General features: G+C 43.4%; 1 protein-coding gene across 2 annotated transcripts in view; it reads right to left on the bottom strand.

Moving 5' to 3' along the window:
* The window catches only part of MTREX (Mtr4 exosome RNA helicase), a 208,527-nt gene that overhangs the window by 182,074 nt on the left and 250 nt on the right, over window positions 1-26,203 (bottom strand). The window contains exons 1-8 of one of the 2 annotated variants that reach the window (XM_085860891.1): window positions 26,087-26,195; window positions 23,437-23,589; window positions 20,832-20,898; window positions 13,596-13,658; window positions 11,549-11,661; window positions 8,373-8,547; window positions 6,474-6,564; window positions 6,067-6,191 (exon numbers count right to left, since the gene is read on the bottom strand). In XM_085860891.1, coding sequence (XP_085717017.1) covers window positions 6,067-6,191; window positions 6,474-6,564; window positions 8,373-8,547; window positions 11,549-11,661; window positions 13,596-13,658; window positions 20,832-20,898; window positions 23,437-23,589; window positions 26,087-26,190 — 891 coding nt within the window. In that variant the 5' untranslated portion in view covers window positions 26,191-26,195. Of the gene's footprint in view, window positions 1-6,066; window positions 6,192-6,473; window positions 6,565-8,372; window positions 8,548-11,548; window positions 11,662-13,595; window positions 13,659-20,831; window positions 20,899-23,436; window positions 23,590-26,086; window positions 26,196-26,203 lie in introns of those variants that run through there. The other variant, XM_085860894.1, reaches the window with a different exon arrangement.

The following is a 26,203-nucleotide window of genomic DNA, read 5'->3' on the forward strand; positions in this document are numbered from 1 at the left end:
GCGGGGACAAGGCTTACCCCTACCTACCAAAAGGGTGGGAAGGGAGTTGTTATTTAGCTTCAGTATTTCCGGATAGCAGGATTAAGACCACTTTTTACCCTACCCCTGCACCACCACGGCATCGACGCAGCGCATCAGAGACAGGGGATCCAGAGGGATGGGCCGGTGTATCAGAGCGCTTAGGGGTGATCAAAGGCACCTGGTGGGAGAGGGCTCTGCGCTGTTTCATGCCACATGCCGGTACTACTATTAATAGCATTAGGTTAGATGAGCTTTCACAAGTTTTGGAATATTTAGGTAATGTAACCATGGCTTACTATACAGAATTAACAGAGATGTTGGTATCAATGCGCGCTATGGTAATGCAGAACAGAGTAGCTTTAGACATGCTTCTAGCAGAGCAAGGAGGGGTATGCGGGATGATTGAAGGAGAATGTTGCGTCTGGATTCCGGACCCGAAGGACATAACTAATCGTGCGGTGGCCCGAATTAAAAAGGTGGTGGAAGTTCTCACAAGCAATCGAGTGGAACGTGAGGGAAGGTTATGCATGGTGGAAGTCGATCTTCCAGGGCTGGGGAGGTTGGTTGTTGCGACTAATAGGGTCAGTACTTTTAATCATTGTGTGTGGTAATTTTGGGGTGTTTCTAATCAAACTTCTCATTACCATTTGTTTGAAGAAGTGCTGCGCAGCGTCACCCCTCACCCAGGCCATTATAATAATTAACAGCGAACTCTCTGTTGAGGACGACTTGGCCAGTAATGGGGGAGGGGGACGACCAGGGCCTTCAGGGGACGTCATACACGTGGACCTAGGCCAAGGTTTACAACCATTCCTCCTTGTTGAAGCAGATAACTAACCCAGGAGAGAGTGCGTGTTGTTTTGCCTTCCAGTGCAAGATGTGACTCCTGCGCTGGACAGCTTACACCCGTGCCTTGAGTACTACTTTTGCTACTTGCTTATGTATAATTGTTTAAACAATAGTATTACCACTGCTGCTAACATAGAACAGTATTACATGTTAATATGGTGTGGACTTAGCATTGAATTCATACACTGCAGCTTAAACGGGAGGCATGTGGCAGTGGGTAGGACAAAAGGGGGAAGACAATGGTAACAGAAGCTAACCTGAACCACCGGCAGTTGGGGACTTCTCATTTGGGGAATGTTGATGGCTATCCACGGCATTCGTAAATCCCGTTTGGCAGGCGCGGGGGCCTAGGGGTAGCTGCTACAGGAACCAAATAGGGGTCCACTCGGTCGGTGAGTCTCAGGTGTGGCTGGGAATGGTCAAAATATGACCAAGGAGGGAAACTGTTATGATGATATGTTGGGTGGTCATATTTTGGACCATTAGCTGTGTGTTAATCAGCTGTCAGGATTCTAACCTTGCTTGTAACTGTGCATTATTCAAACCTTGCTTTAAAAAATGTTTCAGGCTACCAATGTTCCATGCACCCCACTGTTTTTGGACAGAGCCCAGCTGTTCCTGTTTCTTGGAAACTAAGCCCTTATCACCCTTCCTGTTGCCCTGTGGTGGTGTGCCCTTAGTGCGACCTTGGAAAGAACTGTGGAAGTGTTCCTTCAGTGTATGCTGCCCACACATTCCTATTCTCAGTGATCACCAAAGCTTTGCCTTTGTTATCAGCAGGTGCTAGTGAAGGAGTGTAGGAAAGTTATTAGTTTGCAAGGCTTGCATATCTGAGAGTTGTGTAGGTGGCTTGGAAACTGTGGTTGCATATCTGAGAATTGACCGATTCAACTTCCCCTAGGGCCCGAGGGAGGGGGGAAAGAAGCCCACTGCCACATTTATTTCTTTTACTTCTTTGTTTCCTTATCCCTTAGCATACACTTTTAGTCCACACCCAGTTTTCCTTTACACTTTTAGTCCACACCCAGTTTTGCTTTGTGTGATTATATATGTGATTGTTTTGAAGCATATTCTTAATGTGATTCAGGGGAGCCTGACTGAAGGGTCACTGAGTCACATTCCGCATGCGTGTGGTCTTCGGAAATAAAACGTGTAATTCGAGGATCCTCAACTGACTCTGTCATCTTACTCGGCCGAGTGGAGAGTCATAACACAACCGAATAAAGTGTCTATATTTCACACGCAATTACTTAAACAGTTTTACTTACAAGATGGCACCACCACATGCATTTACACAAAAAGCAAAGAAAAAGCCACCCTCCAACACAAGGGTGGCAGACAGGTCCGTGGACCAAATGTACGTGGAACCTGGATGAGTGGCCAGGTCCACGAGACCGAAGGGTCTTACCCGCGCCCTCGTGGCACTATGGCGGGCAAGCCGCGATGTCAGCGTAGCTGCGCCTGGCTTCGTGCCCCTGGCGTGGCCGGTGAGCTCTCTCCGGCGTTCTCCGCGCAGGCACGTGTTTCACCGTCGGCACCACGGTTGGGGAGGGGAACGGACGGGGTTACCGGCGCTTTCTTAGCGCGGAGCTCGGTAAGGGAGAGGGGAATTGCTGACGCTCCGAGCTCCTTCCTCTCAGTCTCCCGACTCCCGTCTGCCTTTCCCCGTCTGCTTCGAGCTCAGTCTCCCGACTGCCCCACCGACACTGCCGCCGTCTGCCTCTTCGAGCTCCGTCCTGTTCTTTGACCCCTCCAGACTGCCACTCTCCAGACCCGACTTGACTGCCTCGAGCTGCGTTGTGCTCGCGCTTATATAGGCCGCGGGAGGAGTGCATATGTAAATTTGTGGATCACAGCGGGTTTGGAGGCGGGGCTACACCACCTGATGCTCAGCCATTGGGTGGAAGAAAAGTGGGCGTGAATCATTCCTGATCCGATTTCTTGTTCGAAAGGAACCCATTAACAACCCATGGCACGACGTTCGGTAGAAAGGCGAAGGTGGTGGGAGTTTGCTGTGGTGGTTTGGGAAGGGTGTTGGTGGTGGCGATTTGGTTGTTGGCGGGCGTCGTTTGAGAGTGGGGGTGAGGCGATGTTTGTGGGGTGGGGTTGTGGAGGTGAAGGGGCCGAAGGTGGTGGTGGTTTGGTGTAGTTGTTTGGGGGCGTTGTTGGTGGTGGCGATTTGGTTGTTGGGGGATGATTGGTCCAAAATAACGACAGCAAAAGAAAAACTGCTATCTCAAAGGATCGCAGCCCTGTGAACACGGAAATTCCCTCTAAACAACGGTGGGGAAATCTGACCACATATACTTATTGTCATAACTGATCTAAGGTCCTTTTTGGTGGTCTGCAAATTTCCACAGCCGTAACAATATAAATCCCGGACCAGGAGGATCTAAGAAAACATTGAAGATGGAAGACCATTCAAATGCAGGATGGCATTGTTCACTGTATCATGTGATGTGAAAAACAATAAAGAAGGATTAAAACTTGTCTTTACAATATAGTCTGGCATGTTTTTCTTAGAGAAACCTGTTGGATCATCAAACAAATGGAAACAATGCTGAGAAAATTGCTGTCCAAGTCGTAGATGTGTGCGTGCACATGATTTTAAAAAGGTGTCTCCTCGGAGTCAACACGCTCAAAACGGTCAATCAGAGCCATAACCAGCTCTTACTTTTCAGTGGGCATCTGATCGTACCATCTCCCCATCCCCATGAGCGCATCAAAGGCTGATTTCTGGTCCGTTGAAGGCTAGATATCAGCATCTCGCAGGGAAACTTTGACGTACTTGGCACTGAAATCTTTCAATACGAACAGTGGTGTACAACTTTCGACGGAAACAAAATCAGCACGATCGAGAGTAGCCTGCGACTTATCCCTGCTGCTGCACTGAATTGATGCAATCGTTCAGCCAGAATATTCGTCGTCAAGATGTTGCATGATTAAATCACCAATACAGTGACTCAAATTTATACCGCTGACATACTTCTTAACAATCACTTTCGCCCCAGAAACCACAGTCAATCTGAACCACGCTGGCCACTGCTCAGACGCCATGACCGAAGACGACTGCGTAGTTTGGTTAAAGGTGACTCGGCATTTTGGTGCGCACGCACGAAATTATATTTTGAAAATAAATGCTGACGTTTACATTTCGGGTTTTGAAACTTTTGCACCTTCGGCGGAAAATGTATTTTATATTTATATTTCATTTCGGCAAATATACAGTCGGCGGATCCGTCCGTAAACCAGGTTATAAAATAACTAAGGCCTCATCTGGGGTAACCTCGAAATTTAGAAAACCAATGTCTCAAGCAAACTGGGATTAGTGTACAAAATAAAATAAACCAACACAATCGAACACAATTTTAGTACAGAACAGAAATAAATAAATAAATAAATAAAATAAAATAAAAATTACCCCCGTGTGGGGGTGACTGTCATCTCTATAATGTTTTTTACTATCACAATCGATGAACCGTTGCCAGATATTTCCTAAAATGACAGGTTTTGAAAATGGCGACTTTCACAACTTTCGTGACCTTGACCCTGACCCTGACTTCGAATCCGGGAAAAAATATGTCGTTGGGTATCACTCATCGACCTCTACCCACATACCAAATTTCATCAAGATCAGAAATAAAAAGTTTTTTGTACCGGGAGGCGTTTTTGACCATCTTCCAGATCATGTGACGATCAAATGGGAAGGAAATTCAAAAATCTGTCCGGTTAGATACAAGATAATATTTTTTACTATCATAATCAATAAACAGTTGCCGAGTATCTTGTAGAATGGCAGACTAGATAGGTTTTGAAAATGGTGATTTTTTTATAACTTAAGTGACCTCGTGACCTTGACCCTGGACAAAAGTTATATCGCTGTGCAACACTCATCGACCTCTACCCACATACTAAGTTTCATCAAGATCGGAAAGAAAAATTGTTGACGGACGGACGGACATTTTGTCCGGCTTTATTCGGTCATCCCGGCAGAGATGACCTAAAAACAAGGAGCTGTTAATCGAGTTCCCCCACTCTTTGGGTGGTTTTAGGAATAGATCTGTGTAACATGAAAGGTAAATCTTAAACTGTTTTTGAAATATCACACACACAAGCCAAGTTACCAAGATGGTTGACATGGCAACATAATTCAGGAAATCACAGCTGTGATCTAATCAGGTTGAGATAATGTCATGCGGAATAGATATTAGATATCTGCAAAATGAAAGCTAAATCTTCAATGGTTTTTGAAATATCGCGTGCGCAAAACTACAAATGATCAGTCGATTGGTCAGACAAGCTCATTTTAATCCCCCCCCCTCTTGACCAATTAATCTTGATAACATGTTACATTTCCAGTAATGAGAAGTGTTAATCATATCATACAGCTTACATTTTCTCTTCAATCAGTAAGATGCTTCCAACGTAAAAAAAAATAAAATAAATAAATAAATATTTTAACCGTGGCTGTATCTTTTCAGCTTGCACATCTTGTCGGATTTTGTCTCCCACAACCTCTGACAAGGTTGGAGACAGGGGTACGTTAAATAAACCGTCCAACCGACCGATCATCTGTCCATGTACTTTTGTGTGACATTTCAAAAACTATCCTTATGACGTTATCTATTCCTCATGACATTATCGCAACCTGATTCAATCAGAGCTGTACTTGGTTATTATGTTGCCATGACAACCATCTCGGTAACTTGGCTTGCAGATGTGATCTTTCAAAAAAAAAAAAAAAACATTTAAAATTTCGTTTTGAATATGACAGATCTATTCCTTTTTTATATTACACAGATCTGTATATATGTGACACGACGCGCTGCTCCGGCGCATGCTCTCACACCTGACCTGATCTGATCTATTCCTCATACCAACCAAAAGGCAGGGAGCTTGGAGTATCAGCTCCTTGTTTTTTTTTTTGTGGGGGGGGGAGGGAGGGATGGGGTTTGCCATCCACGATTGTGGGATAAAATTTCGTGTTTTGATAACTTTTTTTGAAAGTTATCTAAACAAGAAACCACCAAAAATAACATGTTTTGATAACTAGCTGATGGAGAAAACACATCACACAAAATGAATTTTCTTGGCCTTGCCATTTCTGCAATGTACCTTTGAGCGTTTCGAAATTGATTAGCATTCACCTGCACACATTTTGATGAAAACATTGCAGATTATTTGATATTCACATACCTGCTTATGCAAATGGCAGATCCACTCTGCAAACTGGTGAGCATTGGGAATTGTTGCTGACAGGAACACGTAATGTACATTATCAGGAAGCAAAATAATCGTCTCCTCCCACACAACACCACGTTCTGCAAGGCGAAGGATAGGCATCATTGAAGACCAAATGATTTGAACACACACAGCACAAAAAAGTGTAAATACAGAAAAGGGAAACTTTATATAAAAATTTTTTTAAACATTACACTGGGTTTGGGGTGGAGGAAAGGGGGTTTAAAAGAGGAAGAGAATGGAAACGTATGAGGAAGAAGATGGACACAGAAGTAGAAAGAGGGCGAAGTTATTGATTGGGTGTGACAGCTAAGTAGGGGGGGGGGCATTAACATTGTAATCAAGGTGAATAAAATACTGACCTGAATCACGCATGTAATGAATTTCATCAAAAACGACCCAAGCAACCTCTCTCATTACCTCTGACCCTCGGTACAGCATGCTGCGCAAGATCTGAATTGGCACAAGATGTCCTCTCAACGATGTTTACTAACCTCAGTGAACAAGTACACATATCGGATATGTTATGACAAACATCCTGGACTCAATCATAAAGTGACAAATGTAACAGTAAAAAATAAAAATAAATAAATCACATGGCATGTACTTTATGTACATATACATGGCTTTAAAAAAATAATAATTTAAGTATTCGAATAATCATACTAATAATAATACGTCACAGTAACTTGCACAACTTGAACTTATTGGCTAAAATGTAAATCTTGAATTCATTTTTAATCCTCCCAAATAACTACAGCAAGTCACCAATTTACGTCGTGGATGCACTCCTCAAAGCTGCAACGTTATGCTATTCGGTTACGATTTTCCCATGTGGAGTGTTGGCGGACATGTTGGGTGTGTGACAAGGAAGAATCGATTACATTTTAGTGAAGATCCGGATCAGGATCAGATTACTCGAATTTTTAAGTGATTCTTCACCATTGAGAGAATAGGACCAAAAACGATATATAGCACGATATCTCAAAAAGTTGACGGATTCGGATGAAACTTGGTGGATATATTGGGTGTGTCTCATGGACGAATTGATTCAAATTTTGGTGAATATCCGAATCCGGATCTGGATACGAGAATCATTTGATTTTTTTTTTCCAGCGATTCGTCACTATTGCGAGATAGGGCCAAAAACTATGTAGTACTGCACAGCATGATATTTCAAAAATGTATTGGGCCCGATATGTTCTCATGAATCAGGCATTACGTGGCGGAGGTATGCGCTCTTCCGAGTGCCCTTCCAGTTTAAATTGTGATGCATATATTTCTGGCTACCGCTGACCTTCCTATACGTTTTCTCGAAGCTCAGAAAACAAAGCTCCCTTTCCCCATTGGTCCTTGGTCTCCACGATCACGGCATTTTCCAGGAACCTAATATTTGAGGGTTGACTGTACTGAATAGTAATTTACAGCAACTACTGTTTATTTAGACTTTATGGATTACTTTCTGTACTTGTGATGACATTGTGTGTGTGCATATGGGGTATTGACAGCTCTTCAGTGAGATTCCAACAAGGTGTGTAAAAAATATGATCACCAAAAAAAAAAAAGTGTTAGAAGCTACAAAACAATGGCAATTAAAACAAATAAGCAACAAGACAAGCCGGTAGGCGGCGATGGGTCGCCGAGCATGGAAAGCATAAGATATAGAGCAAAATGGATGTTATATAGCGGATAGGGAATCACCTTAAGATTATGCATATCAAATCTCATCGAGTTCCATTTTGCTGATAACTACTCGGTCCATTTCAATGAAAATGAAAATCCATTTGAATGAAAAGTACCGAAAATGCGGTTTGAAATCAGAAATCCCCAAAGTTTGAGGGGGTGCTGTGGGTGAACAAAGATCTAAATCGAAAATCCGGCTCGATCGTTTGTGCACAATGTATTCCAGACGATTAGTGTGAATTTTCATGACCATCCGACCATAACCCTAGGAGGAGTAGCATTTGGCGCGAAGGCACCTCCGGCTTTCGCATATTATCGATTTTTGCACTAATCGAACTTTGACCACTGACCTAAGCGAAATTGGTCAATATGTTCTGAGGAAAAGTTGTAGTGCAATACGGCTGTGAGGGTTAGGTTAAAAATGAATGCTTGAAAATCTCCATGCCATTTCAAGAGTATGAATGAAGAAACAAAAGGTTTCCTTCAGTGGGAAAACAAAATGCTGTCGTTATGGCAAGAAAACTGCAGAGGAAGAATTTGTAATTCTTAATGTACAAGAAAATCAGTAACGACGAGACCTCAGTCGTCATGACGAGACAAGAAGCAGTGGGATTGATGGTAATGTCGCCTGTGAGTAGGCCCACATCTGTGAATTCTTCAAACAGCTCACGATACTTTTGGTTGCTGAGGGCCTTGATGGGACTCGTGAAGATCACACGCTGTTTTTCACGGAGGCCTTGAGCAATCGCATACCTGCACAGATGGGGAAAAATGTATTTTTTAAGGAACATGAAGGAGGGTCTGGGCTATGTCAAAAAAAAACAAAACACCTTGCTGATCAAATACAAGACGAAAATGGCGAAGGCGATAGAGGAGGAAATAATGAATTATTTTATAGGCAATGTGAGAATAAGATGTCCCATAATGCACCAACTTTGCACCGCAAGGGTCGTTTGTACAGAGACCCTGTTCCCTTACAAGCCCTGTGTATTTCTTCTTATTCACCCACCTTATTATTTAATTTCCTCACATTGGTGGAATTACTTTTTCTTTTCTTTTTAGGTCATCTCTGCCGAGATGAACTAATAAAGCCGGACCAAATGTCCATCCGTCAACAATTTTTCTTTCCGATCTTAATGAAACTTAGTATGTGGGTAGAGGTCGATGAGTGTTGCACAACGATAGAATTTTTGTCCGGGTTCAAGGTCAGGGACGAGGTCACGAGGTCACGCAAGTTATAAAAATCGCCATTTTCAAAACCTATCTAGTCTGCCATGCCACAAGATATTCGGCAACTGTTTATTGATTATGATAGTAAAAAATATTATCTTGCATCTAACAGGACAGATTTTTGAATTTCCATCCCGTTTGGCCGCCACGCAACCTGGAAGATGGTCAAAAACACCTCCCGGTACAAAGAAAACTTTTTACTTCCGATCTTGATGAAATTTGGTATGTGGGTAGAGGTCGATGAGCGATACCCAACGACATTTTTTCGCCCGGATTCGAGATCAGGGTCAAGGTCACGAGGTCACGAAAGTTGTGAAAGTCCCCATTTTCAAAACCTATCTAGTCTGTCATTTTAGATGTCTGGCAACGGTTTATCGATTACGATAGTAAAAAAAACATTACAGAGATGACCATCACCCCCACATGGGGGTAATTTTTTCTTTCTGTGGCGTGCTTTCCCTTTGCAGATTTCCTCCCTCTATTTGATTTGCGCCCTGTGGCCTTATATATGGCCAATGGGAGGGTGGTGACTGCACGCACGTGGAGCTTAAAAAAAAAATGCACTTGGACTGGGCAATATTGACTTTTTTTTTTGAGCGATTATTATTGTCCCTCTAAATGTTGACTATCTAGTGACATAGTGGCATGACGCGATCACTTGTGCTAACATTGCATGACCACACAGCTACGATGGCTGGTGCTTGGGGAGTACACCCTATCGATGTTTATAGAAACCAAATGATGACCCACTGTGCAATGGCTCAAAGGAAGAGCAGTTTATTGCCACGTAATCTGTCCTGAAATTGATATAAACACTTTTGTGTGCTCACATTGAAAGCAGTGTTTGCGTCAGCCATCGAAACGTAATCACACTAATAGGTAGTTTTGAATATCAACTGCACTTTTGCGGAATGGCAAAGAAACTGCTGTGGCCCAACATCGAACTTCATCTATACACTGCACTGTATATTTAAGTGGCCAGATTTCTCCATCCGTCCCTCTGCCTGTAACAATCTTTTTGCTGGAACGTTATTACGCCATTATGTCTAGCACTAGGCGAAGGCCTCTGCGGACGTGCACGTCATCCTGGCGTCCGGCACTCAAGCAACCCTGTGCTTATTTATTTGAAGTTTCTTTTCCTTGATTTACAATAGCGAATTTGGGGGGGGGGGGGTTAAATGCACATCGACCATAATGGTGGGAGGTGGGGGAGATCGGGGATGAGGGGGAGTGTGAGTGTTGTTTGACAAAGTTATCTTTTGCTCCAAGGGCAGCAAGTTTGTGAGCTGCCTTGGGGGCAGTGCTTTTTGTTTGTGCGCTTCACCATCTAGATAAAAGCTGCCCTGCACGGGGTCCGAGTTTTAGTTCAGACGTGGTGATTGCACCGGTGAAAAAAAAAAAAAAGGTCCCACTCTGCCTCAGGCACCAACTCAGGATCCTGAACAGAAGACCCTGATGATGAGGCAGGAAAACTGACAACTGAGATGGGACAGTTTTCTCACCATTTGCATTCAAGGAAAGAGATAATGGTGTTGCATTTATCTTATTTAAAAATATTATTTTTAAGTCCCAGTTTAAAAAATATATATATATTATTAAATCAATGAAAATACATCTCAAAATCTTCAGTTTATGATACCGCAAACCACTTTCCTCATTATCGAATGTGCCAAAACGTAGTATCTTGTTGACGATATTATTTTCAATCTTATCGAGCTGATAATATTGATATTTCGCCCGGCCCTATAAGGCACTCTCAGGAGACGCACAGGCAGTCAAGACTCGGTCCCATGTTGGGGTCGAGCTGTGAAGTTGAGAGCACACGCAGCATGAGCATCAGTGTCCTGGCCATGGCACCCACACGAGACCTCTACCTTCTCCCATCTGTTTCACTCTTCAGTTTGTCCTGTGCGTTCCTGTCTGAGTCTGCATGGAAAGATTAGTCTAAGGTTAGGCATGGAGGTGTTCCTTGTTAGGCCAGTGGATTGTGTCATGGTCACCCTGTCCCTCATTGATAATTTTGCTTATTATGGCCGCCTTGCCCTTGTAAGTAAATCACAAATTTTCAATTCACTTCGCTGTGGATTTTGAGTCATGATCGGGCACCGACACACACTCAACTCAATTATCCGACACACTCTTTTCCCTCGATACATGAGAAAACTCACAGAGAAGGTGAAGGAAAGTGGTTGCACAGAAATGAACCACACGAAAAGGATGGAGGGTTGATGTGGGATAAAAAGGTGAGGCAGGAGAGAGTCCGGGGGGGTGGAGGGGGTGAGGGTGGGGAGGAAAGAAGTACACAGAGGAGACACAAAAATGAAAGACGAGGTGAGCATAAAGAGCATACATACGAGAGAGGAGAGGGGTGTGGAAGAAAAACATGCGAGGTTGACGTCTTTTTCATTTAATTCACAAATTTAATCGAATTTTCCAAGCAGGTTGTAAAAAGCATATATCAATGTGGAATCGAGTGTGCACAAAACACACCCAAGAGCCATGACTGAGCACAATACATACGTACTCTGCGCAAACCGTTTTGCCAGCAGACGTGTGCGCAGAGACGAGTACCGACTGGTTGTTCTCAATGCACCGGATGGCCTCGCGCTGGAATGCATCCAGTGTAAATGGGTATTCCTGCAAAAACACAAAAATTTTACTCAACCAAGATAGAAAGCTACACGTGGCAAGTCAAAGAATCTTGTCAAATAAATGTTGATGAGAGTACGTTTACCACCGACAGAATTGAGGTGCAGCTGACCATTGAGCACTCGCCCTTCATTATCATTCGGAGCATGACGAAGGGATAAATCTCAAAAGGTCAGCCTCAACGAGCTTCCCAGAGCAGGAAAAACAGACTCACAGTTGACAAAATCGATTGCTCATCTTGTCAGCTGAAGCAGACAGACAAAGCTTCAGAGACCAATATTCCATCCTGCATGACGGAACACATATCCAAGGAAACGACCAAACTTGTCTTGTACAACATGTACAAGGTTGAAATTCCAACTCGACTCTTGTTTTTAACTGAGCTTGTGATTCGTTGTGCACGTGTACCTTTAATTTGCAGTGCATGCCAATTTAACTGCTTGCAATGGTGCGGCTACCTTGTTGCTACAGCTTGCGCTCCTGTTGCAAACTTGTAGCAGTTTGTCCGTTGCCTCTATGCCCCCTTGGCCCTCTATGCCACTCCCACCCCTTTCAAATACTCTAATCCTGCAATTGGATGCTTACCTCCTGAAATACCGAGACCAACCCGAAACCTCTTAATGCCAAGATAACAGGTACCACTATCACTCCAGTTGCCAATTCCTTCCAACAAGAAATAATCAACGGCAGTGATGGACACACTGTCTGACCGGATCGAATGCAAATTCCAGCAATGCCAGCATATATTAGTGCTTTGCCTTGTACAAGATTACACAACTTCGTCATTTGCCTTCACCTATCTACCTGCAATATCTCAATCTACCACTGTTGCCCACTTTCCCCTCATCCCAAGACAGCATGAATGTTAGCCTTTGTCATGTATTGGTAATCCAACAACCCCCAATATCAGAGGGCACCAGTCCAACATTACTCATCTCTCCTTACAGGTTGCTGCTGCATCTCTCAGTGCAGTATCCTAACAGAGATGGCTTTCATAGAACATTTCCGATCTTTTGCTTCTATTCTCAGCAACTTTTTGATCGGCCATCCCATCACCCTGGTGGCAGCATTGTTATCTTTTTGTCAGACACTGTCCACCACTGCCTATGCTCTCCAATGCTGAAGTAGCACAAGGTCTGATGCTATCACGTAGCAAGCAGGTTGGTAACCTGTATTTTTCTTCTTCTTTTTTTCTTTTTAAACACCTCTCGTCCAGTAAAACTCCTGTTCTTTCAGCCCTGAGACCATCACCACCAATTCCAGTAACCCACTGTCGCTTCAGCTTCCAAAATTAAGGAAGACTGCACACCGAAACTCTTGTTCACTTTGAGTACGTATTTACATGTAGAACCACCTTCGAGATTCTGTGCTTCCAGACGCTTCCCTCCAAAGTTCACTTTGTCCCCAGGTCATCCTGCATCCATACTCATCAACTCATCTACCCCAAATGACCCCATTTCCAAACGCTCCCATTCCAGGTTATTGTGAAGTTTCCTCTCCCTCCCCACCTTCTTCGTTTGTCAGTTGGTTTGTTCATTCCATTTCACCCCCATTTTCCCCTTCCTCTTCTTGCCGAGTTTCAGCTTCCCCACCCCGTGTGTCCGTCACCCCTTGATCTCACTCCCGCTTCCACGATGAAGGCTCAAAACGGTTGCAAAAACTTGAATTTGAAAATAAATTGTTGGTATTCGCACAAACAAACACAGACACCAAACCACCCCCTCTCCCCACTATTTGCGTACAATAATAAATAGATAGCACCTGATGCACCTTGTCACATGCTTCAACACATATGCATATGATAGAATAGATAGTCTTCATTTTGGATTCGCTGACAATGTAAACAAGCATTCAAATTTAAATAAATAAGTTAATTCATTAAGCTGTGTGCAATTTAAAAGTAACAAAAAAGCACAACTCACCTTCGCAGGCTTGCCTGTGTGGGGTAGTAAAGGTACGTATTCTTCAGCAAAGGGCAATGCAATCTGCATAAAGGGAATGATAAATAAATATCAATAAAACTGAATAAAAATCAATTAATTATATCTTCAAGCAAACAGGAAGATACTTGCTCGATTGTGATGCTGGTTTATCCTCAAATAGGGGGGGTGGGGGGGGAAGAAAATGTTGTTAAATAACATCCTCTTGGAAGCTCAAAATCAGGTTTGTTGTGCCAGACTCATCACCAGGGGAGATAGCCATAAATACCACCCCGTTGGAAACATCACATGCTTGTTTGATCAAATCTGACGTCTCAAGGTGTTCGGAGGTTCATTCGTTCATACGGAACTTTCACATCAATTGTAGAACCTAATGAAGGCTCACTTCACACGTACCAGGTTCATTGCCGACCAAACAAGAAAACAGAGCATTGAACAATGAATGCACAGCCTTGCCGAGATATTTTTTTCTCAGGGACACATTTTACACAACAAGCCACCAAGTGCAATCCCCTGAAGTATATCAACACATTTTTATAATATGGCACACGCGTCGTTTAAACACAAAATTCAGAACCGCATTTCATTGTGTGCAAAGCTGCGTGGTGAGAAATTTAAAATGAACGATAGAGACGACAGTAGATGTCGGTGCAGACAAAGGTTGGCAGGATTGCCTGGACTCTAGGTGTGCACTCTCACCTGTGCGCTTGCGGTCTATCCTGGTGTGAATCTCAGGCCAGCTATAAACTGTCATCCCGGTGTTTCGCATGCAGAGTGATGCATCAGTGGGTGTGCCGTCCCTCGGATGGGCATTGGAGGGTGTATTGTGCTTAGCATGTGAGGAGGAACATCCGAGTCTCAACAAGCTGTTTCTTCTGTGTTATTATTCCCATGCTTTCATCAAAGGGTACTGTGCGGTTGATATTATGCGTTTCTCACCCAAGAACCGCCTTTGCCCATTCACACCCCCCCCCCCCACTCAAGAAATGAAAAATAAATCTTTTTTGCATTTTCTGGTTTTGTCTTATATAAATTCGTCTGGTGTTGATGTCATGCAGGCACATCTAGGATTCCTTGTAATTCCTTGTGAACCCCTTAAATCCTCACGCTTCCCAACTAAAGCAAATTTAGAACATTGGTGATGGCACACCATCGACTTTGCTCCAGTTAAACCTGCCACAATTCTACAGTTGGCTTTTCACAAAGAACACAAAGTCATTTTAGGGACGGCAGGAGGCATTTTCAAAGGTGGCGCGTTTACATTATCGGTCAGGTAAGCATGGCAGCTGCACACTGCACTTTATATGTTGGCAAGAACCTGCATTATGTTATGTATACATGTTGTCCAACAGGATGGTGTCACTTACCTTGGAGCTGTATAGTCGAGTATTGATTACATTCTCAGCCATATGGTACTACAAACCGTTTCATAGGTATGGGTTTGCATCCGAAACTGTGTAGTCTTTCAGAATGTCGTTAACCTGGGGACCCATTGGCTAGCGTTAGTTGATGGATGTTAAGGGTTTCATGGTGTCCTTCTGGAGGAGTAGGAAAGTTATCACTGGTACCCTTGCCATTTTCCAAATTATTGCCAAAAGCTCCAGTCAGTAGATCAAAGACGTCGGTCAATACATCTGCAGCTGACGCTACAAGGTGCGATTAATTGAGGTCATTGAAGTAGTAGCAACAAGGGATTGAAGGTTGATAGATTCCATTGTTTAGAAGAGCAGTACTTACTCCCGCAGCATTCCTATTCTTCTTTTTGATATCCATAAGAAACGGTCACAAACAATTCAAGACAGCCATGAGTAATGAATGAAAAACTAATTCGAACCAATGACAAACTTCACCAGTGTTACCACCACCACGTGAAACTTGCTTCAAATGTCCTTTAATGTGCATGAAACACGAGGCAGTATGGTTGCAGCAAACTTCACTAGAAACGACTATGTTCATGGAATACCTTAACCCACAGCCTTGAGAGAGAAAAATAAATAAATTTTAAAAAACATACGAAAATAAAAAGAGAGCATGGGCGGGGTCTGCGAGCGGCAAATTTGATTAGTCATGACGACACAAAATGTCATAATATTTTGTCCTCGCACTACTAAACTAAAGAGTTTTGAAAGTACAAAACCAACTAAACCAGATTCCATTTAACAGAGAATGGCAAAGACCTCCCTTGGTGGATGATGCTTGGGTCAGCGGCCAAAGGACATCGGGACTCCTTCAAATTCCCTGCTTTCCTTCCTGAAAGTCCCTGTATGTCCATCTTGTATTCCCTGTGTTCCCCGCCCCATCCCTCTTCCTTCCACAGATCTCCGAATGTCTCTGTTCCACACTGTTTCGTCCTTCCCACTCCCGCCCCTCCCGTCTCATGCCCCCCTTGATGTGCATCGTGTTAGCTCTTATAAGAGCCTCGACACGGTGTACACACACACAAAAAATAAACCAATGTCACCCGCAGGGTGACCCTTATCTTGCCAAAAGCTGACCACGTGTGACTTCTTTAAGGTCACACTGAGGTGAACAGAGCTGCTATCCACCAGGAGCGACTCCTTGAGGAATATCTGCCTACGAGAGATTCCGATGAGAATCGTTCTACAGAGTAACCATGAAAAATATGCTTTTGCCTCATAACGTCACCAAATGACGTCATAATGTCTCAAGCTTGACATATCTAGAAAGCACTCATCGAGGTGTTCAATTTGAGGTACGACACGATATGGTTCCTAAAACTTGAAAATTTGACCTTGGGGTCAAATATGTTTGACCTGAGGCGCTAACCATGAAGGTCAAGGCCAATCGCCACCAAAAATTAATCAGCTGAGCGCCAGACCATGAACTATATTCCCATGAAGTTTGAAGACTATCCGATCAAAATTACTAAAAAAAAATAAGGGTTTCGTCGACTCCCCTGATTTGCGCCAAAGTGACCTTGACCTTTGACCTTGACCTTCAAAATTTTGTGCACTGAAAGGGACCTCTATTAGGCCTCTGATATGCGAAGTTACAAAAATTTCCGATGATAACTGTGCTCTGCAGAATTTTTTATACGTGATTACAGACAAACAAACAAACAAACAAACAAACAAACAAAAAAAAAACATACAAGCTGACTAACATATCTTGCAAAAACTTCATTTTGGCAAGATAAAAAAGTGCCGATAAGGTGATTTGTGCTCTGCAACGTTGAAGTACAGGATTTGATTGAAATAAAATAGCCGTTAAAGGTTGTAGAAAGAAAAAACAAAAAATTTGGAAGTTTCCTGCCATTGATGCAGCGCCATTTACACAACCTTATTTAAAGGTCCCATGACACTCAAAAGTACTGAAATTGTGTGTGTATATATATATATATATATATATATATATATATATATATATATATATATATATATATATATATATATATATATATATATATATATATATATATATCCTATAGGAGTTTTTCATCATGATTTCTGATCTGACAATGTTTTTTCACAATACTCGTTCTGTAAAATGTAAAATTAAAAAAACAAACCTCTTCGGGAACGCCCCTAAAAATCCTGCCGAAATCTACTGAACGGGGCGTAACCCACATTATGTCAGTCATCTCCAGAACAACAAAGGCTGCACGTAAATTACTCGAGTTGGTGGTCTACGTGATTGTATTGGCTTTCTGTGCATTTCCACATTTGATTGGTCGACTCAAACGCCTCGTTTATTTCTGCTTAAAAAAAAAAAAATCAAACATTTGTTTTGAATAATGGATGGCATGGACTCTCATTTGTCTGGCAACGACAGTGAGTGTGAGAGAAATGAAGGATTTTGGTCTGAATCACATGGAGAATTGCTGGATAACGTAGTCACGGGAGGTGAAGTTCAAGCAGCTGGAAATGGAATACGGCCTTTGCAGTTCGAGCCCGAAGCAGGACAAGTAGAGGAAACTGGCGATGAAATTCCCGGCGTTCATGATGATCGGGAGGACATCAAAGGAAGACTTGGCAATAACAACTGGTCAGACTAAATCCTATTCGTAATTCAATAATGTAAATTCGACTTGCATACTGCTCGATATCAGAAATATTTTAGTGAGGTGACGTGACCAGCGCAGCGGACATGTTTCTCCGTGGCGAATGAATTGCAAGGCCAACGCATGTCATCGGCCGTATCTCTCCGCGCATAAAACGAAGCAATCTCACTGTCCGGATACGATGAAAACTTGTGTGCAGAACACACTTTGCGACACAATTGTCTCGAGTAGTCCGATAAATCTGACGTTCTGTTGCATTTTTATTTATTTTATTCCTACTGTCCTCATGTAGCGCCAGTAGGAAACAATGAAGAAAAGAGAATAATAAAAGTAAGCTACAGCACGGCAGATTTATCGGCCTAGTAGGACGGACGACGGATTTATCGGACTCGTCTAGACTCTCGAGTTGACAAGTATCTTGTATTAGCATGCACACAATGTACAAGTCAATGCGTAAGAGTCCCGAGGCTATGAGGCCGTGTAATAGGAGTATCGGGGATTTGAGGAAGCGTGAAGTGGGCATTTTGTCAGATATCCAAGTGGACATTTATTCTCGTCATTATTTTTTATCTTGGGTGGGCATGGGTATTCCTGTATTGTTACTTGTTGTTTGTAAGCTTCATTGCAAGGGTATACACAAGTCAACAAGAAGATTTTTCTGTTGCAGTTTTCATTTCTTTGTGCAGGTCTGCTCCTTATCATTGCACTATATGTATATATTTATATTTAATAATTGTACTTTACATTTTAATTGCTGTAATATTTTGGGCAAATTACCATGTGCAGTCAGTAATAATTCCTTTACAGTATTGCAAAAAGTATATTAGTTTATGTGCCAGTGCAAACTATTATTCTGACCCACTTGCACAGTAACAAAATATACTCCTCATGTGCCTTTACAAAGCATGTTGCCTACCCGATACCTTTGTCGATGTGTCAGAGAAGCAGGGACGTTCATTATCCAAAGCGAACCCAACCCCATCAGGCACGCAGTTGACGTTTGTGAAAACGTTGAGATTTTAAAGAGCATATTGTCCTCTGTGTATAGTTTTTTTTTTTGTTTTTTTTTTTGTTGCCACCAGAAACATGCTGCATCACCAATATTGTCTTAAATTAGAAAATTCTGAAATGAATTATGTTTGCTCCCTAATTAAAAAGTGATTCACATGTCAACGGCCTTGGTACAAGTGCATGTACAACAGTGCTGTTAGCTTGCCTCCACTTGTAATTTATTTCTCATAACTTAGACGTAGCAATACCAACTCGACATTCATTCATCAGAAGACGCTCAGTGAGATAGCAAACACATGTGCACAATGCATTTGTACGTACTTTATACGGCGCGCGGCGTCCAATCAATCCACTCTGTGCGAGTCGCGTTCTGGAGATGACGTCAATGGTTACGTGACGTGCGGTTCGCTGAAGTCAACTTTTTTGAGGGGCGGGGCATAGCAAGTTGTGAAAAGCACTATAAATGTTCGAAATATTGGTCTAATTATCCCATTGTTGATTTTAAAAAAGAAACATGGGTGATTTCTTCACTAGGAAGGTCAAGTTAATATATGAATAACCAGAAAGTTTTGAGTGTCATGGAACCTTTAACACGTTACAGAAGTTCATCGTGCCTATTGTTTGTATCCTTTATGATGCCCTTATAAACAGTAGGTTTCCTGTTTGGAATGATTTTCAGTTTTGTTTGACTGCCAGACGGACAGAGTGAAAAAATATTATTTCACTGCTCCCTGCGCGTGCCCGATCGAGACAAATTCAGATCCAAAGTACTGCTAAACTACAGGTTCGATTTCCGATTCATGTTTCGACTCGTGTTCAAAATAAAGCATTCAATTGAAATTTAAAAAAAAATTCTTTTCGATCATGAACTGACGTTTGTAAAGACAGACAGACAAAGTGAATAATTGTTAAATCCTGCTTTGCACGTTGCGTGTGCAGGGTACTAAACGATGATGGATGAATACAGCAAACCTTGGAATACATTAGGCACAAGAGGTGATCAGAACAAAATCTTGCTCGATGGAACCACAGAAAGCAAAACAAACAGAGCCTAATTTCACAACAGCAGGAGGGAAAGGCTGCTTTCAGCGGGACGCAATGTTTGCCCTGTAAAATTACACTTGAAGGGGCCAAGTTACCTATACTGTCATTTGGCTTGGAAGTTGGTCTCATCAGGTGTTTATATTTGAGAATTCAAGGTAAAAAAAACAGTGCATTCTTCTTGGGCAACAGATTAATTTGAACAGGACTTGTTCGGTTGATGCCAACTTCATTACGTCCTTGTACCAGCTTCCACTATACCAGGGATTCCCTGCAGAGTGCACCAGGCAAGATTTACAATCAAGGTGGACTGGGCGGAAATCAGGGAGCATGAGGTTTTGCGCTGCAAAGCGATGCCCTTCAGCCGATGGGCCTGAGCCTTCTCCCTCAAGGGGTTGCTCAGCACCAGATTCCATTTACCAGATAATGGCAAAGACCTCCCTTGGTGGATGGTGCTTGGGTCGGTGGTCGAAGGACATTGGTTCAGTAACTCGCTTTCCTGACACGCCAGATAATCTTGGAGACCGAATGACGTGTCAGAGCACAGACTACATCCTGATGGCGAGTGCAAATCCCGTGAAGCACTGGCGCATTGTGCTAGGAACTGTTGCAGGGAGGGTCTTGAAGGCAGTTGCGCTCGGGATTGATCCTGCCACACTAGTGATTTTCCTCCTCCATAGGCTCTGCACACTCGAGGCCCAAGCATGAGATGGGGGAGGACATTCCTCACCCCATTCCGTTGTGGGAGTGGGACGTTGTCGTCCCATCGTCGCCTTGCAGCGACACTGTGACGGGCCTAATGGTCCAGCCACACATACAATTAGCTGTCATTCAAAACTAAGGAGGATTACCTACCATACATGGTAAACCCTGATCTTTGTGAAGCCAATCACAAAAACAGGACTACAGCCAGTTGAAGAAAATGAAATCAAAGTGTGCAAATAATAACATTTCTTAAGTTGACAGCAGAAGAGTTTTAGTCTTAAACAATGCTCATCTCAGAAAAAAAACAACAATAATAATAATCCTGTGTTTTCATGCCAGTTCATAAAGTTATCATATAACTTGTGCACTGCACAGCTCGTGCAATTAAAGCAAGCCATAAAAGCCAATGAAAATGTCAAATGTACCTACTCGGTGCTTACCTCATGAAGACAGTCCTCAACTGTGTCAACCTGAACAATCTTCACCTTTGGCATAAGCTCAGTTAAGCTGGAAACAAAGTAAACCAGCAGGTAAAAATTAGAATATTAAATGCAGAGGGACACATGTACACCAAAATCGATGTACGATTAAACATTCTGAAAATTCAACATATTCCACGAGTATGGCCGAAAAGCAGTAGGCCAGCGAAGGGAAGCGATTCCACAAGATGATGGAGAGTGGGAAGGGGTAGATAAAGTGATGTGGGTGAGTGGTATGCAAAAGATGAAGAATATAACAATGGTTATGTTACTAGACGAGTATACACAAACCAGCTGGGGCTAGGAGGCCACAAACAAGTCTACGTTGAGAGAGGAGAAGGCACTGCACTTTAGCCACCCACAAAAGGTGCCAATTACTGTCAGGGTAATATATTCAAAAGCGTGCAGGGGTGCAAGAGATGTAGCAGCAAAAAAAAAAAAAAAAAAAGACCACGGTGGGTCAGTTGTACTCCAAGGCAACATAGATGAACACCAATAAGAGTAGATGATATGACCTAACTGCTCTCCAAGGTATGCCAAAGTAACATCCAGTCCAAAAGACCACATCATTGGTACAGAACATGCCATGACAAATCAAGGTAATGAACTCAAATGATTGGCCATCGGGTGAAGGTTGATATTAATTTAGAAACATGCCAACGCCCATGCACGTTAACAACTTATGTGACATTTCAGAAGGACGACTGGTTTCTCATCTTCGCCAGATCTACACAAAAGATGCAGCTGCAGCCTTCTCCATAATGAGAGGAGGCAGCTCAAAGGGTCACGATGTTGTAGCATCAACCCAGGCAGTCCTCTTGAAAAGGAGTTTGATCTCCCAGGAGACAGTCGACCGCTCTGAACATCCTCTCTCTACCCTTTTCACCCCATCATTCGCACTAGGTCACCTTGCATCTGCTTGGAAATCCTCCAACATCAGTGCACTACATAAAAAGGTGCAAAAACTGATCCCCCTTAACTTCAGTCCTATCAGCTTACTTCCAATCATCAGCAAGGCCATGGAATGAATCATCGCAGTTGATACAAAAATCATTCCATTTCTCCAACACCCTCATCTCAGATCACCAATTTGGGATTAGACCAGGTCGCTCACTCCACCTTGGATAGGCTGCTCATACTCGACAAACGAGATCGGAGTAATCTCTCTGGACGTCTCTCGAGCATTTGACAGTCGGGCATCCCACATTGCTCTCCAAACTCTCCGACTGCGGCATCCAAAGCAAACACCACGCATGGTTCACTGACTTCGACTCTCATAGCCAATGTGTGGCACTCGACGGAACAGTTTCATCTTCTCTCCCCCATCAAGGCTGGAGTGTCCCCAAAGCAGTGTTCAGGGTCCAGTCCTATTCCTGATGCTCATCAATGAAACCTCTCACTGGAAAAATAAATATGTTCTGACGACTCAACCCTACACCATGACATCCATCACCCTTCAGACAGGCAAGCAGCAGCCTGTTCCCTCTCTTCAAACACTTGGAATAAGACTTTCAATCCGGACAAATCTCACACCATCACTATCCTTCTCAACAGGAATGTCGAACAACAATCTACTTTCATGATATTCCTCTTGAGGAAGTTCAGTCACTCAAACTCCTGCGTTTCACCATGAGCAATGATCTTTTTTTGGGGCACACCACATTTAAAAGTTGGCTTTCAAAGCCAGTTGCCGACTGAGCATCCTGCATCGTACAAAGTCCTTCCTTGGCACACCTGAACTCCTATCCACCAGCAAGGCCTTCATCTGCAGTTCGATAGCGTACCGATCTCCCCTCTCGGCTATCACGCCTGCCTCGTAGCGCGGAAAACCAAGGCCTTCAAGATCATTGGAATCCCCTGCAATGAAGCTTAGTCGATGGTCCTATCACTTTCCAATGAGGGACAGCTTTCCCTTTCCTTCTGTCCTCTTCCACATCCTTTCTGATGTTGCACCATTTGCTTTTTCCTTGCTTCTGCCCCTACCCACCAGGATCCTAAAGGGTGCACACAGAGCAGTGCGTGTGAGCTTCAGAGCACAATGCCACTGCAAGTCAGCACTATAACTGTTACCTGGCCAGCTCTGTGATAACCACGAGCACAGGTCCCACGGAGACACCGCCAAGTATAGAGAGTTTAGATTTGACTTATCAATGCGAGTCACGGCTTCATTAGAACAAGAATTGAAAAACAATGTCAAGCAGCAGGCCTGCGGATGTAACATGCGAGTCTTACCTACACTCAGATCATCCAGTGGACAGTAACCTGTTGTGTTGGCATGATCCATATCTATCGGTGATTTTCAGTGACGATGTTAAATGAAGCGAAACACGCAAAAAAAAAAAAGGATCTTGTATAACACGTAGCTGTTGTTGCCAGGAAAGAGCCTCAGAAACGGAGTCGCCACAGTTGTGAGGGAGGAAGACCACACACAAACTTAACACAAGGTGTTCATCAAAAAATATATATATATTTAAAAAATACCTCCGACTGGAATATCAATCGAGCTTGAAACAAATGGGCTCTTAAATTACTAAACCATTTCACCTGCTCCACATTCAAAACTCACTTCACTTCATCAGGTAGCAAGGATGTCAACTTCATCTTCTTCAACTGCACGTTGTCATCAGCAACTTTGGGCTCAAGGACACGCTTGCGAATATCGGTCGGGACCTCATGGACGCTCGTAGAAGGCTGAGGCTCTTTGGTTTTCGAGGAACGCCTTTTCAGTGACAGAAATACGGGGAGCAAGAATGAGATCAAATATAAAACTTTTTTTTTTTTTTAAACTAGGAGGGCACTCGGTAGAGCGCGTACCTCCGCCCCGTAATGCCTGATCCATGAGAACATATCAGGCCAAACACATTTTTTAAACTTCATGCTATATCGTACTATATCGTTTTTGGCCCGATCTCTCAATGGTGAAAAAAAATCTCTTTTAAAATAAATAATTCTTGTATCCAGATCCGGATTCGGATCTTCACCAAATTCTAATCAATTCGTCCTTGTCACACACCCAACGTGTCCACAAAATTTCATCCGGATCCGTAAACAACTTTTTGAGATATCCCACACACAAACAAATGGAAATGCGTGAAAATACAACCTCCTTCCACCTTCAGTGGCGGAGGATAAAACGAGAAGGGTACCCGGTAGAGCGCACACCCCGCCCCATAATGCCTGATCCACCAAAACGTATCGGCCCCAATTACATTTTTGAGATATCGTGCTATATATTGTTTTTGAGCCCCGTCCCTCAACGCTGAAGAATCACTTTTAAAATGATCACATCTGGATCTGTATCCGGATCTTCACCAAAATCAAATCAATCCTTCGTCACGCACCCAATGTGTCCGTCAAGTTTCGTCCAAATCCATCCACAACTTTTTGAGATATCCTGTGCACAAACAAACAAAGACAGAAAGGGGTGAAAACATCACCTCCTTCACCTTCGGTGGTAGAGGTAATAAAAAAATAAACACTTGCTTCGGTGGTGGCTGTAATGTGAAACAATTAGGCTAAACTGATACACGTATTACATACAATCATTTAATGTAACGGCCTGAGATCGGAATGACAGTGGCTTTGTGTTTGAAAGGTGGGGGGGGGGGGTGGTGGTGGAGGGGGGATGAATATGATGTACAAAGTAAATCCAAACTTGATGCTATGATTCGTGATTTTGGTAGTTTTACTAGAAGGGGGCTGTTGGCGGACCTTGAGCGCCCTGCGGAAATATGGTGGGAACAAATCACAGAGACGGTGGAAGACAGAAAGACCACCGACCTGGCTGCGGTGAGAGAGTGAGAGGCCCAGCTCAGCCTCATCACGGGAGATGACAATGATCCGAAATGCCTTGGTTTCCACAGCGTGAAGCCGAGAAAGGGGGGAGGCAGGAGCACCAGCCCAGAGGGGAGAGCAGTACTCCATCAGGCTGCGTATGAAAGCTTTGTGAGTGGTCAGGAGCTCAGGTGGGCCGAGGAAGGACTTAGCACGACGGAGGATTCCCAGTCGGCGACTGGCTTTGGAGGCCAGGTTGGAAATGTGGCTTTCCCAAGAAAGGTCATGGCAGATAGTGAGACCCAAAAGCTTGAAAGAAAGGATTTCAAGAGTATTGTTGAGAAAGTAGATGGGGGGGGGGGGGTTCTAAACAGTCCTTTCAGAGAGACATCGTGAGAGTGTGAGATTTGTCAGGATTGAAAAACATGTTCCACGTGTTGGACCAGTTTGTGATTTTACCCAGATCTGCAGTGAGCGAAGAAGCTGCTGCTTAACGGTCTGAGGGATGACAGGTGGTACGGCAGAGGGTGGAGTCATCAGCAAAGAATGAAGGCGACTTGGGGCAATAATTTGTAATTTGCTCAGAGTGCCTGCGATAGCTCACCGACTGTTCGCGGAGGACACCATGGGATCTCTAACATCCAGCAACCAGCGCTTGTGGATGAGACCGCCAGTTTAACGTCCACCCAACGGACGGCACACCCATCGATGCCTCGTCCTGAATGTGAAACACCAGGATGGTAGTTTATAGTTGGGCCGGGTTTGATACCCAGGCCAGCCTGCTCAGAGGCGACTGTGCACACCTCCAGACGACCACACCCGTCTATCCACCGACATACAAACTATAACCGGACAGGAAATCAGCACATTCTCATTTAAGGTCGTTACGGCCCACACAAACAAAAGCAAGGGACGTCTCCCGGCTGACGGCCAACGTGTCGTCATCACACGAATCACAAGACAGGGAAGCGTTGAGTGATGGAATATTTCATCTGGTTCCACGTGTCAGGAATCTGCGTTCAAGTCATCTCTCCCGTTGAATGAATCAAAGGGTCCTCCCTCATCCACGCCGTGTCCATGGCAACCACCGCGAGCAGCACGGCGAGTTCAATGACCGCCGGAGTTGGTCAGATTTTACAGCTGGGCAGAAATATTTAAGTATTTCCGCTTTGACAATTGAGAAGAATCGTGTGGAGAAAAAATAAATAAATAAATAAATAAATAAATAAATAAATAAATAAATAAATAAATCACGTGACATGACGTCTCATCCGCCACAAATAAATAAGTTTCAACATTTAGTGCAAATAATTTTTTTTTTTTAATGTGTAAAATGTATAATCATTGATTTTGAGCTCAAAAAGTAAAAAGAGTTTGAAAAAGCAGCAATAATAACGTTACAAGCGGAATTACTGTACAATATACTGTACAATGAAACGCACAACGTGAGGAACAACAACGACGAACAACGCGAAGCGTCTTCAAATAAACGGACACCCGTCAATCCCAGGTCACGTGTCAGGGTCACCAAGACTCGCGAGCGCATGTTCAGTCCTCTC

The sequence above is a fragment of the Eptatretus burgeri genome, chromosome 2 (assembly GCF_056783735.1).
Source record: "Eptatretus burgeri isolate ZD-2024b chromosome 2, Ebu_testis_v1, whole genome shotgun sequence".
In the NCBI taxonomy this organism is placed as follows: Eukaryota; Metazoa; Chordata; class Myxini; order Myxiniformes; family Myxinidae; genus Eptatretus; species Eptatretus burgeri.